Source organism: Galleria mellonella, unplaced genomic scaffold (assembly GCF_026898425.1).
Source record: "Galleria mellonella isolate WM207_F2 unplaced genomic scaffold, CSIRO_AGI_GalMel_v1 utg270, whole genome shotgun sequence".
Taxonomy (NCBI): domain Eukaryota; kingdom Metazoa; phylum Arthropoda; class Insecta; order Lepidoptera; family Pyralidae; genus Galleria; species Galleria mellonella.
Window position 1 is genome coordinate 284,999 of NW_026442062.1, and position 18,818 is coordinate 303,816.

Genomic DNA, 18,818 nt, shown 5'->3' on the forward strand with positions numbered 1-18,818 from the left:
TGACAAAATGTCAAACCGCACAGCCTCGAGTAGTTCCCGTTTACTCCGCTCGTCTTAAAGCTCGTAGTTGAGCGCTTGTGTCGCGTGTTAGGAATTAGTGAATACCATTTCAATATTTCATCGCTGCGTCAAGGTTGATGTCTAGGCTGTTTGTTTATAAAATGGCACTACAGTTGACGGTCGGTTAGTCGGCTATAACCCATAGTTGTATATGTCGACGACAGATAACCTATTCGCAGCTATTCTTTGCATAGCCGCTATATATCTGGGAATCGGTATAGCTACCCATCGCTATTCACCACTAGCGATGGGTAACTAGCCAAAATTTTAATAACTCGTATCCGGCTATTTATGATGTAAAAGCTGGCTAAATGGCCAGCTATTTGGCTATCAGCTATTATAGGAAAGACTCATTATGATCGACCCAATAGCGAGATGCTTAGCGTTAGTTATTTAGTTGAACAACTGCCCAGCCACACCACATCGGATTCGATTCTCAACGCAGCAATATAATGTTAGATAATTCGAGTGTTTTTTCTTTTTATTTTTTTTTATTTTGGTTATAGTGGTGCAATGTATGTAATGAGTTAAAAGGCTTTAAGCTATTTCAACTATAATCGAATAGGCTATCTCAAACTTTAAATTCACAGATCGTAGATGTCGCTAACTCTTATTGATAATATAATTTTTTTCTTAATAAATATATAGTAATATAATAGTTATTTGCAAGAAAAATGAAATAAATAAAAAAAAATTCGCATATTGGATTATCTAATTTATTTGTTACTGCGGTGAGGTTAGAACTCAACGTAATACAGCCGGGCGGCTATTAAAGCAATAAATTGTCGACTGGCATACGCTATCGTTACTTCCAGCTACGACAGCTACCGCGGCTATCGGTAGCCGGCTATAATCATTAGCTGTCTATGTCGACGACAGATAAACTAGCTGCGGCTATTATTTGTATATCCGCTATATAGCTGGTTATGGGTATAGTTACACATCGCTATCCATCCCTTGTCACTGTCACTTGTCAGCGCCATATTAGTTTTGATTTGGAAGACTGTGAGTGGTGTGAAGTGTGCTTTAAATACGTATATTATTCAAACTTTTACTCTTTTATGCTAGTGTATAGTTAATTTTTAGGAATTTTATATAGTTTATAGAATAAGTATTATATTTTCAATAATGGATGTGCTGCTAACATTGCTTTACGTGTTATTTTCAATATGTGTGTTATATCCACCCACGGAGTTCGTATCAGCTGGCTTCGTCATCGCTCAGCTATTTGAAAACTATTTGGGTTCGGAAAAAAAGAACTTTATTGAATATCATACGAAGAGGATAACGATGACCGCTCTAATACATTCCACGTTACCATTTGGGTATGTAATTTGTTTGTGGTGCGGGGGCGAGCGAGGGCCGTGGATGTTGTCGGCGGCTGTGGGAACAGCGATTTTACCAATAATGATGTGCTATAAGATACTGTGTTGGTGGGAATACAACAGTACCAAACATCCCGCTGTGAGGTCGCTGCTATATTATGCCTCACCTGGACAAGATTGGCGAGTGGTGGCTAACAGCCTTAATATTGAATTTAGAAGGTGAGAGATCATTTTTTCTTCTATAACCTGTATAAAGTATTTGTTTAAAGTATTATTTATTTCTTTAAAGTGTAATGTAATAAAAGTATGTTATTATAGAGTATAAATTTTTAGCCCTCAATAGGTGGTTAATAACCAGTAGGAGAATTTAAAATATCTAATCTCCTTATAATATATTTATTAAATAATATTTTAATTTTTCAGTGTTGATAAAGTGTCCGTACCATTAACAGCTACAAGTAAATTTGTAGCCACTGAAACCTGGCTCATAAAAGTGTCACAATACAAGTTGAATATTGTGAAGCAGGACGACTGCACACTCATGGTTACTGCTGTAAGTATTCATTGCCTGTTTACCAGTGAGAGATTTTATACAAAAGTCGTTTGCTTTGGTATCTCTGTCATATTCTTGTTTCTACTGTGAAGCAGTCATGTTTTCATGGCTGTGTTTTGGTATGGACGTTGGAATATGGCAGTAAATTTACAGGGCATTGAGTCCTCAGGAATGGCAACGCATGGGGAGTATCATGGGCGAATCAGTATACTCTGTTATGTCCATGATACTGCTCACGTCTATAGGCGACCTGTATAGGTTACCACTTTCCATCAGGTGGGCAGTCAGCTTGTTTGCCATTGTAATTGCATAAAAAAAAAACTGGTGTTCGTATTCACAGAAGAGTCCCTCTTAAAACATCATCAAACCCTAATTGACTTACCGACCTGCCTGCCAAGCGTAAAAACTACTGACCCACAGTACGGGGTAGGAATATGTTCAGCTGTGCTAGCATTAATGTATGTTTTACTCGATATTGTTATATATTGGATACCATTCCCATCCAAGTGATTAATGATTACAAAATGCTTATTAACTGGATTCTTTACTAAATGTCCAAAATTCATACTTTTCCCTGCCTTAAGTTCAGACAGATTTTAATGTGGAAATCATCTGATTCAAATTTAAATATCTATAAATGTGTAGAATGTAACTACGTTAAACACTAAGCTTTATTAGAACAATTTTGGCATTTAAATGTATAGAATACTTTTAAATTACATTATTAATCTACCAGACGGACAATCATAATGTCACATCATCGGGAGAAGACAAAATTCAATATGTGAATATAGAAGCAATTCCATCTGTTGACGAAGTGGAGCGCTTCGTGTTTCGTGTGTCGACAGCTGCTATGAGGGACCTGCTGCAGAGGCTGGCCCGCCCCATAAGGGTGCCCGAACACCTATCTCTCTTAACCACTCAGATCGAGAGATTTGTCGCAGTGTTCAAGCAACATATTGAACAGAATCCTATTTATTATGTGGACCAGGTAAGTGTTTTTGCTCTCTGTCACGTAATTTTTTAAATTTGAAATTTGTTTTATATCTATCATTATTATTTTTTACTTATGAAGTAACGGGTAAATAAATAATCGAAAGTAGATTCCTAAGTGATATTTAGCATGTTTAAATTAAAAAAAAAAAAAAAAAAAAATTTGAATATTCGTTTGTTTTAATGCAGGAAATAGAACAGTGCATCTGTTGTATGCAGAGTCAAGCGGACGTGAAGATCACGCGCCGATGTTTGGCACCTCCACCACATTTAGGGGGCGGCCTACAGCAGTGCAAAAATTGTAACTGCAGGTTAGTTACTTCTTGTTTATATAATATAACAAATAGTGTGCCCCCAGATGTTTGTCGCCTGGTTCCTCGTGGGCCGGGCGATCGGTGTGATAGTGTGGCACTTAGCATAGTTAACTACGATAGTTTTTATGGATACATCGAAAGAACCATGTCCCGGATAGTACGGGGTCTGGGCCATAGAATATATCGTTCCTATGAGCGCATTCGGTGGAGATACCTCGTTAGCAAAAAAGTTGTCTCAACTCAATGAAGTGAAGTTAGTGTGGACCGAATGAAATGTCTATACTCGGGCGTACAGGGTGCTGTGGTGCGCGGCGTGCATAGGGCGGTGGTGGGCGACGCGCGCGGCGGGCCCGCAGGAGCGGTGGCTGGCGGGCCGCTGCACGTGCCCCGTGTGCCGCGCGCCCTTCTGCCTGCTGGACGTGTGCCCCGCGCGCCCCGCGCGCCCCGCGCCCCGCTCCCAGGCTCCAGTCTAGTTGTCCAACTGCATACTTGCACTTAAAATGAACAACTCTAGTGCTGACCGAACTTTGAACAAAGTTTTTTACAAGGTCGGCTCTCAATGAAATAAATCTGTTTTCTTCTTTTAATTATTATTGAATTAAAGCAATGAATTCTAATTTTTTTTTTATTCTTTGACTACTCGCCATGATATTAATATTTTGTAATTGTAACGATTTGTAACTTGATACTTGTCAATAGGTATTGTTTTATACGAATTAATACCCGTTAGACGGTTGCTGTTCTTGCAGTAACTGAATTCAGTCGTCAGATACAAGTAGCCTACAAAATTTGTGTGGGATATTTATAAGAGATGGCCGTTTTCTTTATTTTAGAACATAATTTTTCGTATTTTTAAGTGAACAAAATTTTTACTATTATAGTTTTTAATTGTACCACCAACAAAAAATTACTCTATTTGCCGGTAATTAGTATAACTTTAGAAATATCTTACTTAATTTTATAAATGTGAAAATTTGTAAATATATATGTTACATGTTTGAATGTTTGAAACTGCTGAATAGATTGGAATCAATGGTAAATTGTGTATTTAAATGTTTGATGATAAATGTATTTGAATATAATATTACCCACCTAATGTAATTCTATTTTTACACAATCCATTTTTATATTGTAATTAAATATTATTAATCGATTTATATGTACATTATTGGTGCTTATAGAGGCTGTGATTTTTTTTAAACTTATACATTTTTTAATATTTATAATTAGGTTACCAATGATTTGTAAGTAATTTCGAATGTTTAAACTAGGTAAATGTTGCTTAAATTAGTGTCTAAATATATAAATAAATGTAAATAAATGTATTCATTTATTTTAATCTTTTGTTTAATTTTTTTTTTTTTTTTTTTTGTAACCATTAACCCTTATTTGAAAACATTAAAACCATAAACCTGCTACACTATTTTATTATTTCAGCCGCTAACTGTCCGCTGGTGGACATAAGCCTTCCCAGTAAGGGGAGTTTTGCAACTGCTGTTGCCACGCTCGGCAGGCGGATTGGCAACAGCAGTTAGCCCATTGTGACGAATTCCACTAGAATTAATCACGACGGTTTCCAGGGGGAACCGCGTGCAGGTAGGGTGGTACCTGGTAGGGCGTATTGCTGGCAATGGGTAAGTTAGACCCTATTACCAACAATCCCTTTAATTTCCCCAAATAAATGGGTTTCGTGTGTCAATTACAACTCGTCCTCTATTAACGTGTCTTCTATTCTTCACTATCATCATATTCGTTAACTGTCCACTACTGAGCATAAGCATCCTGTAAGGAGTGAGGCGTATTTATCATAACATATATAAATCACAAGTATTCGAAGATCACGGATGACTGTTGTTCTTGCGATATCATTATATCCGTTAAAAAATATTAAGTATTTATAATTCACCGTACTCAAGTTATTCGACCACTATCAACAATCAACATTTTCAGTATTCGATAACAGCCTAGTGACCGGCTTGCGACATAGATTAAAATAACAGAACAACCAACAACAACAAAAATATGAGACAACTATTCTTGTCTTTGTCTTTTGTATAATATTGTCATAAGCTAAAACGAGACACATCTAGTATTTATTTGAAATAAACCAAAATAAAAGTAAGTCGTTATATGGTGACGTTATTGTCCATGGTAACGCTCATGTCTATAGGCGACGATTACCACTTTCTATCAGATGGGTTGTCATCTCGTTTGCCATTCCAAGTTTGATAAAGGGAGAAATAAATAAATCAAAATAAAAAACAAGTGTGTTGAATTTGATTTAGTCTGTAGCTCTTGTTTCTTGTCTACATCTCTGTTGTTTATTTAATTTAGTATCCCTCTGTTGACACCATATCTTTCTGGCTAGCTGGTTTTCGTTTAGAAATAAATGCAAAGGTAGTACCAAAACTTGCTGAATTTCTTGAATTTCTAGAGAAGCGTGCCCTCGCTATGGAAAACACATCTGAAGAAAAGATGCCAGCTTCAAGTGGTTCAGCTAAATTCACCAAGCCTTCTCTATTTTACTTACAATCATTTTCTATTTTAGCTTCTTTCAACAAATGGATTGAAATGGATTACACATAAACGATCTGCCATCGTTTTTAATTACAAATTGATAATTTCAATGCAATTAAATATTGCAGAACTCGAAAAACAAATGAATTTATTAGTGGAATACTATGCAAACGGAGTAGGAAACAAAGCTTTTGATTTTGACATAAGAAATCGAAGCTGTAGGCTAGGTTGTCGGCGAAAACGAGGCTGATGATTTTTGTTAGAGAACACCAAATACAATGACAAAATGTCAAACCGCACAGCCTCGAGTAGTTCCCGTTTACTCCGCTCGTCTTAAAGCTCGTAGTTGAGCGCTTGTGTCGCGTGTTAGGAATTAGTGAATACCATTTCAATATTTCATCGCTGCGTCAAGGTTGATGTCTAGGCTGTTTGTTTATAAAATGGCACTACAGTTGACGGTCGGTTAGTCGGCTATAACCCATAGTTGTATATGTCGACGACAGATAACCTATTCGCAGCTATTCTTTGCATAGCCGCTATATATCTGGGAATCGGTATAGCTACCCATCGCTATTCACCACTAGCGATGGGTAACTAGCCAAAATTTTAATAACTCGTATCCGGCTATTTATGATGTAAAAGCTGGCTAAATGGCCAGCTATTTGGCTATCAGCTATTATAGGAAAGACTCATTATGATCGACCCAATAGCGAGATGCTTAGCGTTAGTTATTTAGTTGAACAACTGCCCAGCCACACCACATCGGATTCGATTCTCAACGCAGCAATATAATGTTAGATAATTCGAGTGTTTTTTCTTTTTTTTTTTTTTTATTTTGGTTATAGTGGTGCAATGTATGTAATGAGTTAAAAGGCTTTAAGCTATTTCAACTATAATCGAATAGGCTATCTCAAACTTTAAATTCACAGATCGTAGATGTCGCTAACTCTTATTGATAATATAATTTTTTTCTTAATAAATATATAGTAATATAATAGTTATTTGCAAGAAAAATGAAATAAATAAAAAAAAATTCGCATATTGGATTATCTAATTTATTTGTTACTGCGGTGAGGTTAGAACTCAACGTAATACAGCCGGGCGGCTATTAAAGCAATAAATTGTCGACTGGCATACGCTATCGTTACTTCCAGCTACGACAGCTACCGCGGCTATCGGTAGCCGGCTATAATCATTAGCTGTCTATGTCGACGACAGATAAACTAGCTGCGGCTATTATTTGTATATCCGCTATATAGCTGGTTATGGGTATAGTTACACATCGCTATCCATCCCTTGTCACTGTCACTTGTCAGCGCCATATTAGTTTTGATTTGGAAGACTGTGAGTGGTGTGAAGTGTGCTTTAAATACGTATATTATTCAAACTTTTACTCTTTTATGCTAGTGTATAGTTAATTTTTAGGAATTTTATATAGTTTATAGAATAAGTATTATATTTTCAATAATGGATGTGCTGCTAACATTGCTTTACGTGTTATTTTCAATATGTGTGTTATATCCACCCACGGAGTTCGTATCAGCTGGCTTCGTCATCGCTCAGCTATTTGAAAACTATTTGGGTTCGGAAAAAAAGAACTTTATTGAATATCATACGAAGAGGATAACGATGACCGCTCTAATACATTCCACGTTACCATTTGGGTATGTAATTTGTTTGTGGTGCGGGGGCGAGCGAGGGCCGTGGATGTTGTCGGCGGCTGTGGGAACAGCGATTTTACCAATAATGATGTGCTATAAGATACTGTGTTGGTGGGAATACAACAGTACCAAACATCCCGCTGTGAGGTCGCTGCTATATTATGCCTCACCTGGACAAGATTGGCGAGTGGTGGCTAACAGCCTTAATATTGAATTTAGAAGGTGAGAGATCATTTTTTCTTCTATAACCTGTATAAAGTATTTGTTTAAAGTATTATTTATTTCTTTAAAGTGTAATGTAATAAAAGTATGTTATTATAGAGTATAAATTTTTAGCCCTCAATAGGTGGTTAATAACCAGTAGGAGAATTTAAAATATCTAATCTCCTTATAATATATTTATTAAATAATATTTTAATTTTTCAGTGTTGATAAAGTGTCCGTACCATTAACAGCTACAAGTAAATTTGTAGCCACTGAAACCTGGCTCATAAAAGTGTCACAATACAAGTTGAATATTGTGAAGCAGGACGACTGCACACTCATGGTTACTGCTGTAAGTATTCATTGCCTGTTTACCAGTGAGAGATTTTATACAAAAGTCGTTTGCTTTGGTATCTCTGTCATATTCTTGTTTCTACTGTGAAGCAGTCATGTTTTCATGGCTGTGTTTTGGTATGGACGTTGGAATATGGCAGTAAATTTACAGGGCATTGAGTCCTCAGGAATGGCAACGCATGGGGAGTATCATGGGCGAATCAGTATACTCTGTTATGTCCATGATACTGCTCACGTCTATAGGCGACCTGTATAGGTTACCACTTTCCATCAGGTGGGCAGTCAGCTTGTTTGCCATTGTAATTGCATAAAAAAAAAACTGGTGTTCGTATTCACAGAAGAGTCCCTCTTAAAACATCATCAAACCCTAATTGACTTACCGACCTGCCTGCCAAGCGTAAAAACTACTGACCCACAGTACGGGGTAGGAATATGTTCAGCTGTGCTAGCATTAATGTATGTTTTACTCGATATTGTTATATATTGGATACCATTCCCATCCAAGTGATTAATGATTACAAAATGCTTATTAACTGGATTCTTTACTAAATGTCCAAAATTCATACTTTTCCCTGCCTTAAGTTCAGACAGATTTTAATGTGGAAATCATCTGATTCAAATTTAAATATCTATAAATGTGTAGAATGTAACTACGTTAAACACTAAGCTTTATTAGAACAATTTTGGCATTTAAATGTATAGAATACTTTTAAATTACATTATTAATCTACCAGACGGACAATCATAATGTCACATCATCGGGAGAAGACAAAATTCAATATGTGAATATAGAAGCAATTCCATCTGTTGACGAAGTGGAGCGCTTCGTGTTTCGTGTGTCGACAGCTGCTATGAGGGACCTGCTGCAGAGGCTGGCCCGCCCCATAAGGGTGCCCGAACACCTATCTCTCTTAACCACTCAGATCGAGAGATTTGTCGCAGTGTTCAAGCAACATATTGAACAGAATCCTATTTATTATGTGGACCAGGTAAGTGTTTTTGCTCTCTGTCACGTAATTTTTTAAATTTGAAATTTGTTTTATATCTATCATTATTATTTTTTACTTATGAAGTAACGGGTAAATAAATAATCGAAAGTAGATTCCTAAGTGATATTTAGCATGTTGAAATTACAAAAAAAAAAAAAAAAAATTTGAATATTCGTTTGTTTTAATGCAGGAAATAGAACAGTGCATCTGTTGTATGCAGAGTCAAGCGGACGTGAAGATCACGCGCCGATGTTTGGCACCTCCACCACATTTAGGGGGCGGCCTACAGCAGTGCAAAAATTGTAACTGCAGGTTAGTTACTTCTTGTTTATATAATATAACAAATAGTGTGCCCCCAGATGTTTGTCGCCTGGTTCCTCGTGGGCCGGGCGATCGGTGTGATAGTGTGGCACTTAGCATAGTTAACTACGATAGTTTTTATGGATACATCGAAAGAACCATGTCCCGGATAGTACGGGGTCTGGGCCATAGAATATATCGTTCCTATGAGCGCATTCGGTGGAGATACCTCGTTAGCAAAAAAGTTGTCTCAACTCAATGAAGTGAAGTTAGTGTGGACCGAATGAAATGTCTATACTCGGGCGTACAGGGTGCTGTGGTGCGCGGCGTGCATAGGGCGGTGGTGGGCGACGCGCGCGGCGGGCCCGCAGGAGCGGTGGCTGGCGGGCCGCTGCACGTGCCCCGTGTGCCGCGCGCCCTTCTGCCTGCTGGACGTGTGCCCCGCGCGCCCCGCGCGCCCCGCGCCCCGCTCCCAGGCTCCAGTCTAGTTGTCCAACTGCATACTTGCACTTAAAATGAACAACTCTAGTGCTGACCGAACTTTGAACAAAGTTTTTTACAAGGTCGGCTCTCAATGAAATAAATCTGTTTTCTTCTTTTAATTATTATTGAATTAAAGCAATGAATTCTAATTTTTTTTTTTTATTCTTTGACTACTCGCCATGATATTAATATTTTGTAATTGTAACGATTTGTAACTTGATACTTGTCAATAGGTATTGTTTTATACGAATTAATACCCGTTAGACGGTTGCTGTTCTTGCAGTAACTGAATTCAGTCGTCAGATACAAGTAGCCTACAAAATTTGTGTGGGATATTTATAAGAGATGGCCGTTTTCTTTATTTTAGAACATAATTTTTCGTATTTTTAAGTGAACAAAATTTTTACTATTATAGTTTTTAATTGTACCACCAACAAAAAATTACTCTATTTGCCGGTAATTAGTATAACTTTAGAAATATCTTACTTAATTTTATAAATGTGAAAATTTGTAAATATATATGTTACATGTTTGAATGTTTGAAACTGCTGAATAGATTGGAATCAATGGTAAATTGTGTATTTAAATGTTTGATGATAAATGTATTTGAATATAATATTACCCACCTAATGTAATTCTATTTTTACACAATCCATTTTTATATTGTAATTAAATATTATTAATCGATTTATATGTACATTATTGGTGCTTATAGAGGCTGTGATTTTTTTTAAACTTATACATTTTTTAATATTTATAATTAGGTTACCAATGATTTGTAAGTAATTTCGAATGTTTAAACTAGGTAAATGTTGCTTAAATTAGTGTCTAAATATATAAATAAATGTAAATAAATGTATTCATTTATTTTAATCTTTTGTTTAATTTTTTTTTTTTTTGTAACCATTAACCCTTATTTGAAAACATTAAAACCATAAACCTGCTACACTATTTTATTATTTCAGCCGCTAACTGTCCGCTGGTGGACATAAGCCTTCCCAGTAAGGGGAGTTTTGCAACTGCTGTTGCCACGCTCGGCAGGCGGATTGGCAACAGCAGTTAGCCCATTGTGACGAATTCCACTAGAATTAATCACGACGGTTTCCAGGAGGAACCGCGTGCAGGTAGGGTGGTACCTGGTAGGGCGTATTGCTGGCAATGGGTAAGTTAGACCCTATTACCAACAATCCCTTTAATTTCCCCAAATAAATGGGTTTCGTGTGTCAATTACAACTCGTCCTCTATTAACGTGTCTTCTATTCTTCACTATCATCATATTCGTTAACTGTCCACTACTGAGCATAAGCATCCTGTAAGGAGTGAGGCGTATTTATCATAACATATATAAATCACAAGTATTCGAAGATCACGGATGACTGTTGTTCTTGCGATATCATTATATCCGTTAAAAAATATTAAGTATTTATAATTCACCGTACTCAAGTTATTCGACCACTATCAACAATCAACATTTTCAGTATTCGATAACAGCCTAGTGACCGGCTTGCGACATAGATTAAAATAACAGAACAACCAACAACAACAAAAATATGAGACAACTATTCTTGTCTTTGTCTTTTGTATAATATTGTCATAAGCTAAAACGAGACACATCTAGTATTTATTTGAAATAAACCAAAATAAAAGTAAGTCGTTATATGGTGACGTTATTGTCCATGGTAACGCTCATGTCTATAGGCGACGATTACCACTTTCTATCAGATGGGTTGTCATCTCGTTTGCCATTCCAAGTTTGATAAAGGGAGAAATAAATAAATCAAAATAAAAAACAAGTGTGTTGAATTTGATTTAGTCTGTAGCTCTTGTTTCTTGTCTACATCTCTGTTGTTTATTTAATTTAGTATCCCTCTGTTGACACCATATCTTTCTGGCTAGCTGGTTTTCGTTTAGAAATAAATGCAAAGGTAGTACCAAAACTTGCTGAATTTCTTGAATTTCTAGAGAAGCGTGCCCTCGCTATGGAAAACACATCTGAAGAAAAGATGCCAGCTTCAAGTGGTTCAGCTAAATTCACCAAGCCTTCTCTATTTTACTTACAATCATTTTCTATTTTAGCTTCTTTCAACAAATGGATTGAAATGGATTACACATAAACGATCTGCCATCGTTTTTAATTACAAATTGATAATTTCAATGCAATTAAATATTGCAGAACTCGAAAAACAAATGAATTTATTAGTGGAATACTATGCAAACGGAGTAGGAAACAAAGCTTTTGATTTTGACATAAGAAATCGAAGCTGTAGGCTAGGTTGTCGGCGAAAACGAGGCTGATGATTTTTGTTAGAGAACACCAAATACAATGACAAAATGTCAAACCGCACAGCCTCGAGTAGTTCCCGTTTACTCCGCTCGTCTTAAAGCTCGTAGTTGAGCGCTTGTGTCGCGTGTTAGGAATTAGTGAATACCATTTCAATATTTCATCGCTGCGTCAAGGTTGATGTCTAGGCTGTTTGTTTATAAAATGGCACTACAGTTGACGGTCGGTTAGTCGGCTATAACCCATAGTTGTATATGTCGACGACAGATAACCTATTCGCAGCTATTCTTTGCATAGCCGCTATATATCTGGGAATCGGTATAGCTACCCATCGCTATTCACCACTAGCGATGGGTAACTAGCCAAAATTTTAATAACTCGTATCCGGCTATTTATGATGTAAAAGCTGGCTAAATGGCCAGCTATTTGGCTATCAGCTATTATAGGAAAGACTCATTATGATCGACCCAATAGCGAGATGCTTAGCGTTAGTTATTTAGTTGAACAACTGCCCAGCCACACCACATCGGATTCGATTCTCAACGCAGCAATATAATGTTAGATAATTCGAGTGTTTTTTCTTTTTATTTTTTTTTATTTTGGTTATAGTGGTGCAATGTATGTAATGAGTTAAAAGGCTTTAAGCTATTTCAACTATAATCGAATAGGCTATCTCAAACTTTAAATTCACAGATCGTAGATGTCGCTAACTCTTATTGATAATATAATTTTTTTCTTAATAAATATATAGTAATATAATAGTTATTTGCAAGAAAAATGAAATAAATAAAAAAAAATTCGCATATTGGATTATCTAATTTATTTGTTACTGCGGTGAGGTTAGAACTCAACGTAATACAGCCGGGCGGCTATTAAAGCAATAAATTGTCGACTGGCATACGCTATCGTTACTTCCAGCTACGACAGCTACCGCGGCTATCGGTAGCCGGCTATAATCATTAGCTGTCTATGTCGACGACAGATAAACTAGCTGCGGCTATTATTTGTATATCCGCTATATAGCTGGTTATGGGTATAGTTACACATCGCTATCCATCCCTTGTCACTGTCACTTGTCAGCGCCATATTAGTTTTGATTTGGAAGACTGTGAGTGGTGTGAAGTGTGCTTTAAATACGTATATTATTCAAACTTTTACTCTTTTATGCTAGTGTATAGTTAATTTTTAGGAATTTTATATAGTTTATAGAATAAGTATTATATTTTCAATAATGGATGTGCTGCTAACATTGCTTTACGTGTTATTTTCAATATGTGTGTTATATCCACCCACGGAGTTCGTATCAGCTGGCTTCGTCATCGCTCAGCTATTTGAAAACTATTTGGGTTCGGAAAAAAAGAACTTTATTGAATATCATACGAAGAGGATAACGATGACCGCTCTAATACATTCCACGTTACCATTTGGGTATGTAATTTGTTTGTGGTGCGGGGGCGAGCGAGGGCCGTGGATGTTGTCGGCGGCTGTGGGAACAGCGATTTTACCAATAATGATGTGCTATAAGATACTGTGTTGGTGGGAATACAACAGTACCAAACATCCCGCTGTGAGGTCGCTGCTATATTATGCCTCACCTGGACAAGATTGGCGAGTGGTGGCTAACAGCCTTAATATTGAATTTAGAAGGTGAGAGATCATTTTTTCTTCTATAACCTGTATAAAGTATTTGTTTAAAGTATTATTTATTTCTTTAAAGTGTAATGTAATAAAAGTATGTTATTATAGAGTATAAATTTTTAGCCCTCAATAGGTGGTTAATAACCAGTAGGAGAATTTAAAATATCTAATCTCCTTATAATATATTTATTAAATAATATTTTAATTTTTCAGTGTTGATAAAGTGTCCGTACCATTAACAGCTACAAGTAAATTTGTAGCCACTGAAACCTGGCTCATAAAAGTGTCACAATACAAGTTGAATATTGTGAAGCAGGACGACTGCACACTCATGGTTACTGCTGTAAGTATTCATTGCCTGTTTACCAGTGAGAGATTTTATACAAAAGTCGTTTGCTTTGGTATCTCTGTCATATTCTTGTTTCTACTGTGAAGCAGTCATGTTTTCATGGCTGTGTTTTGGTATGGACGTTGGAATATGGCAGTAAATTTACAGGGCATTGAGTCCTCAGGAATGGCAACGCATGGGGAGTATCATGGGCGAATCAGTATACTCTGTTATGTCCATGATACTGCTCACGTCTATAGGCGACCTGTATAGGTTACCACTTTCCATCAGGTGGGCAGTCAGCTTGTTTGCCATTGTAATTGCATAAAAAAAAAAACTGGTGTTCGTATTCACAGAAGAGTCCCTCTTAAAACATCATCAAACCCTAATTGACTTACCGACCTGCCTGCCAAGCGTAAAAACTACTGACCCACAGTACGGGGTAGGAATATGTTCAGCTGTGCTAGCATTAATGTATGTTTTACTCGATATTGTTATATATTGGATACCATTCCCATCCAAGTGATTAATGATTACAAAATGCTTATTAACTGGATTCTTTACTAAATGTCCAAAATTCATACTTTTCCCTGCCTTAAGTTCAGACAGATTTTAATGTGGAAATCATCTGATTCAAATTTAAATATCTATAAATGTGTAGAATGTAACTACGTTAAACACTAAGCTTTATTAGAACAATTTTGGCATTTAAATGTATAGAATACTTTTAAATTACATTATTAATCTACCAGACGGACAATCATAATGTCACATCATCGGGAGAAGACAAAATTCAATATGTGAATATAGAAGCAATTCCATCTGTTGACGAAGTGGAGCGCTTCGTGTTTCGTGTGTCGACAGCTGCTATGAGGGACCTGCTGCAGAGGCTGGCCCGCCCCATAAGGGTGCCCGAACACCTATCTCTCTTAACCACTCAGATCGAGAGATTTGTCGCAGTGTTCAAGCAACATATTGAACAGAATCCTATTTATTATGTGGACCAGGTAAGTGTTTTTGCTCTCTGTCACGTAATTTTTTAAATTTGAAATTTGTTTTATATCTATCATTATTATTTTTTACTTATGAAGTAACGGGTAAATAAATAATCGAAAGTAGATTCCTAAGTGATATTTAGCATGTTGAAATTACAAAAAAAAAAAAAAAAATTTGAATATTCGTTTGTTTTAATGCAGGAAATAGAACAGTGCATCTGTTGTATGCAGAGTCAAGCGGACGTGAAGATCACGCGCCGATGTTTGGCACCTCCACCACATTTAGGGGGCGGCCTACAGCAGTGCAAAAATTGTAACTGCAGGTTAGTTACTTCTTGTTTATATAATATAACAAATAGTGTGCCCCCAGATGTTTGTCGCCTGGTTCCTCGTGGGCCGGGCGATCGGTGTGATAGTGTGGCACTTAGCATAGTTAACTACGATAGTTTTTATGGATACATCGAAAGAACCATGTCCCGGATAGTACGGGGTCTGGGCCATAGAATATATCGTTCCTATGAGCGCATTCGGTGGAGATACCTCGTTAGCAAAAAAGTTGTCTCAACTCAATGAAGTGAAGTTAGTGTGGACCGAATGAAATGTCTATACTCGGGCGTACAGGGTGCTGTGGTGCGCGGCGTGCATAGGGCGGTGGTGGGCGACGCGCGCGGCGGGCCCGCAGGAGCGGTGGCTGGCGGGCCGCTGCACGTGCCCCGTGTGCCGCGCGCCCTTCTGCCTGCTGGACGTGTGCCCCGCGCGCCCCGCGCGCCCCGCGCCCCGCTCCCAGGCTCCAGTCTAGTTGTCCAACTGCATACTTGCACTTAAAATGAACAACTCTAGTGCTGACCGAACTTTGAACAAAGTTTTTTACAAGGTCGGCTCTCAATGAAATAAATCTGTTTTCTTCTTTTAATTATTATTGAATTAAAGCAATGAATTCTAATTTTTTTTTTTTATTCTTTGACTACTCGCCATGATATTAATATTTTGTAATTGTAACGATTTGTAACTTGATACTTGTCAATAGGTATTGTTTTATACGAATTAATACCCGTTAGACGGTTGCTGTTCTTGCAGTAACTGAATTCAGTCGTCAGATACAAGTAGCCTACAAAATTTGTGTGGGATATTTATAAGAGATGGCCGTTTTCTTTATTTTAGAACATAATTTTTCGTATTTTTAAGTGAACAAAATTTTTACTATTATAGTTTTTAATTGTACCACCAACAAAAAATTACTCTATTTGCCGGTAATTAGTATAACTTTAGAAATATCTTACTTAATTTTATAAATGTGAAAATTTGTAAATATATATGTTACATGTTTGAATGTTTGAAACTGCTGAATAGATTGGAATCAATGGTAAATTGTGTATTTAAATGTTTGATGATAAATGTATTTGAATATAATATTACCCACCTAATGTAATTCTATTTTTACACAATCCATTTTTATATTGTAATTAAATATTATTAATCGATTTATATGTACATTATTGGTGCTTATAGAGGCTGTGATTTTTTTTAAACTTATACATTTTTTAATATTTATAATTAGGTTACCAATGATTTGTAAGTAATTTCGAATGTTTAAACTAGGTAAATGTTGCTTAAATTAGTGTCTAAATATATAAATAAATGTAAATAAATGTATTCATTTATTTTAATCTTTTGTTTAATTTTTTTTTTTTTTGTAACCATTAACCCTTATTTGAAAACATTAAAACCATAAACCTGCTACACTATTTTATTATTTCAGCCGCTAACTGTCCGCTGGTGGACATAAGCCTTCCCAGTAAGGGGAGTTTTGCAACTGCTGTTGCCACGCTCGGCAGGCGGATTGGCAACAGCAGTTAGCCCATTGTGACGAATTCCACTAGAATTAATCACGACGGTTTCCAGGGGGAACCGCGTGCAGGTAGGGTGGTACCTGGTAGGGCGTATTGCTGGCAATGGGTAAGTTAGACCCTATTACCAACAATCCCTTTAATTTCCCCAAATAAATGGGTTTCGTGTGTCAATTACAACTCGTCCTCTATTAACGTGTCTTCTATTCTTCACTATCATCATATTCGTTAACTGTCCACTACTGAGCATAAGCATCCTGTAAGGAGTGAGGCGTATTTATCATAACATATATAAATCACAAGTATTCGAAGATCACGGATGACTGTTGTTCTTGCGATATCATTATATCCGTTAAAAAATATTAAGTATTTATAATTCACCGTACTCAAGTTATTCGACCACTATCAACAATCAACATTTTCAGTATTCGATAACAGCCTAGTGACCGGCTTGCGACATAGATTAAAATAACAGAACAACCAACAACAACAAAAATATGAGACAACTATTCTTGTCTTTGTCTTTTGTATAATATTGTCATAAGCTAAAACGAGACACATCTAGTATTTATTTGAAATAAACCAAAATAAAAGTAAGTCGTTATATGGTGACGTTATTGTCCATGGTAACGCTCATGTCTATAGGCGACGATTACCACTTTCTATCAGATGGGTTGTCATCTCGTTTGCCATTCCAAGTTTGATAAAGGGAGAAATAAATAAATCAAAATAAAAAACAAGTGTGTTGAATTTGATTTAGTCTGTAGCTCTTGTTTCTTGTCTACATCTCTGTTGTTTATTTAATTTAGTATCCCTCTGTTGACACCATATCTTTCTGGCTAGCTGGTTTTCGTTTAGAAATAAATGCAAAGGTAGTACCAAAACTTGCTGAATTTCTTGAATTTCTAGAGAAGCGTGCCCTCGCTATGGAAAACACATCTGAAGAAAAGATGCCAGCTTCAAGTGGTTCAGCTAAATTCACCAAGCCTTCTCTATTTTACTTACAATCATTTTCTATTTTAGCTTCTTTCAACAAATGGATTGAAATGGATTACACATAAACGATCTGCCATCGTTTTTAATTACAAATTGATAATTTCAATGCAATTAAATATTGCAGAACTCGAAAAACAAATGAATTTATTAGTGGAATACTATGCAAACGGAGTAGGAAACAAAGCTTTTGATTTTGACATAAGAAATCGAAGCTGTAGGCTAGGTTGTCGGCGAAAACGAGGCTGATGATTTTTGTTAGAGAACACCAAATACAATGACAAAATGTCAAACCGCACAGCCTCGAGTAGTTCCCGTTTACTCCGCTCGTCTTAAAGCTCGTAGTTGAGCGCTTGTGTCGCGTGTTAGGAATTAGTGAATACCATTTCAATATTTCATCGCTGCGTCAAGGTTGATGTCTAGGCTGTTTGTTTATAAAATGGCACTACAGTTGACGGTCGGTTAGTCGGCTATAACCCATAGTTGTATATGTCGACGACAGATAACCTATTCGCAGCTATTCTTTGCATAGCCGCTATATATCTGGGAATCGGTATAGCTACCCATCGCTATTCACCACTAGCGATGGGTAACTAGCCAAAATTTTAATAACTCGTATCCGGCTATTTATGATGTAAAAGCTGGCTAAATGGCCAGCTATTTGGCTATCAGCTATTATAGGAAAGACTCATTATGATCGACCCAATAGCGAGATGCTTAGCGTTAGTTATTTAGTTGAACAACTGCCCAGCCACACCACATCGGATTCGATTCTCAACGCAGCAATATAATGTTAGATAATTCGAGTGTTTTTTCTTTTTATTTTTTTTTATTTTGGTTATAGTGGTGCAATGTATGTAATGAGTTAAAAGGCTTTAAGCTATTTCAACTATAATCGAATAGGCTATCTCAAACTTTAAATTCACAGATCGTAGATGTCGCTAACTCTTATTGATAATATAATTTTTTTCTTAATAAATATA

The 18,818-nt window shown here is 36.6% G+C and overlaps 3 protein-coding genes across 3 annotated transcripts; all 3 read left to right on the forward strand.

Moving 5' to 3' along the window:
* The first annotated feature begins 708 nt into the window (after positions 1-708).
* Positions 709-4,580, forward strand: LOC128200790 (E3 ubiquitin-protein ligase TM129-like). Its single transcript, XM_052895336.1, has 5 exons — positions 709-1,604; positions 1,809-1,938; positions 2,675-2,929; positions 3,121-3,242; positions 3,541-4,580. Exons 1-5 carry the CDS (start codon positions 1,189-1,191, stop codon positions 3,716-3,718), a joined length of 1,101 nt encoding a protein of 366 aa, XP_052751296.1. The 5' UTR covers positions 709-1,188; the 3' UTR covers positions 3,719-4,580.
* Positions 4,581-6,749: 2,169 nt separating this feature from the next.
* On the forward strand, positions 6,750-10,830 carry LOC128200791 (E3 ubiquitin-protein ligase TM129-like). The gene is made up of 5 exons (XM_052895337.1): positions 6,750-7,645; positions 7,850-7,979; positions 8,716-8,970; positions 9,161-9,282; positions 9,581-10,830. Exons 1-5 carry the CDS (start codon positions 7,230-7,232, stop codon positions 9,756-9,758), a joined length of 1,101 nt encoding a protein of 366 aa, XP_052751297.1. The 5' UTR covers positions 6,750-7,229; the 3' UTR covers positions 9,759-10,830.
* A 1,955-nt stretch (positions 10,831-12,785) lies between these two features.
* Positions 12,786-18,812, forward strand: LOC128200786 (E3 ubiquitin-protein ligase TM129-like). Its single transcript, XM_052895330.1, has 5 exons — positions 12,786-13,681; positions 13,886-14,015; positions 14,753-15,007; positions 15,197-15,318; positions 15,617-18,812. Exons 1-5 carry the CDS (start codon positions 13,266-13,268, stop codon positions 15,792-15,794), a joined length of 1,101 nt encoding a protein of 366 aa, XP_052751290.1. The 5' UTR covers positions 12,786-13,265; the 3' UTR covers positions 15,795-18,812.
* The last annotated feature ends 6 nt before the right edge of the window (positions 18,813-18,818 follow it).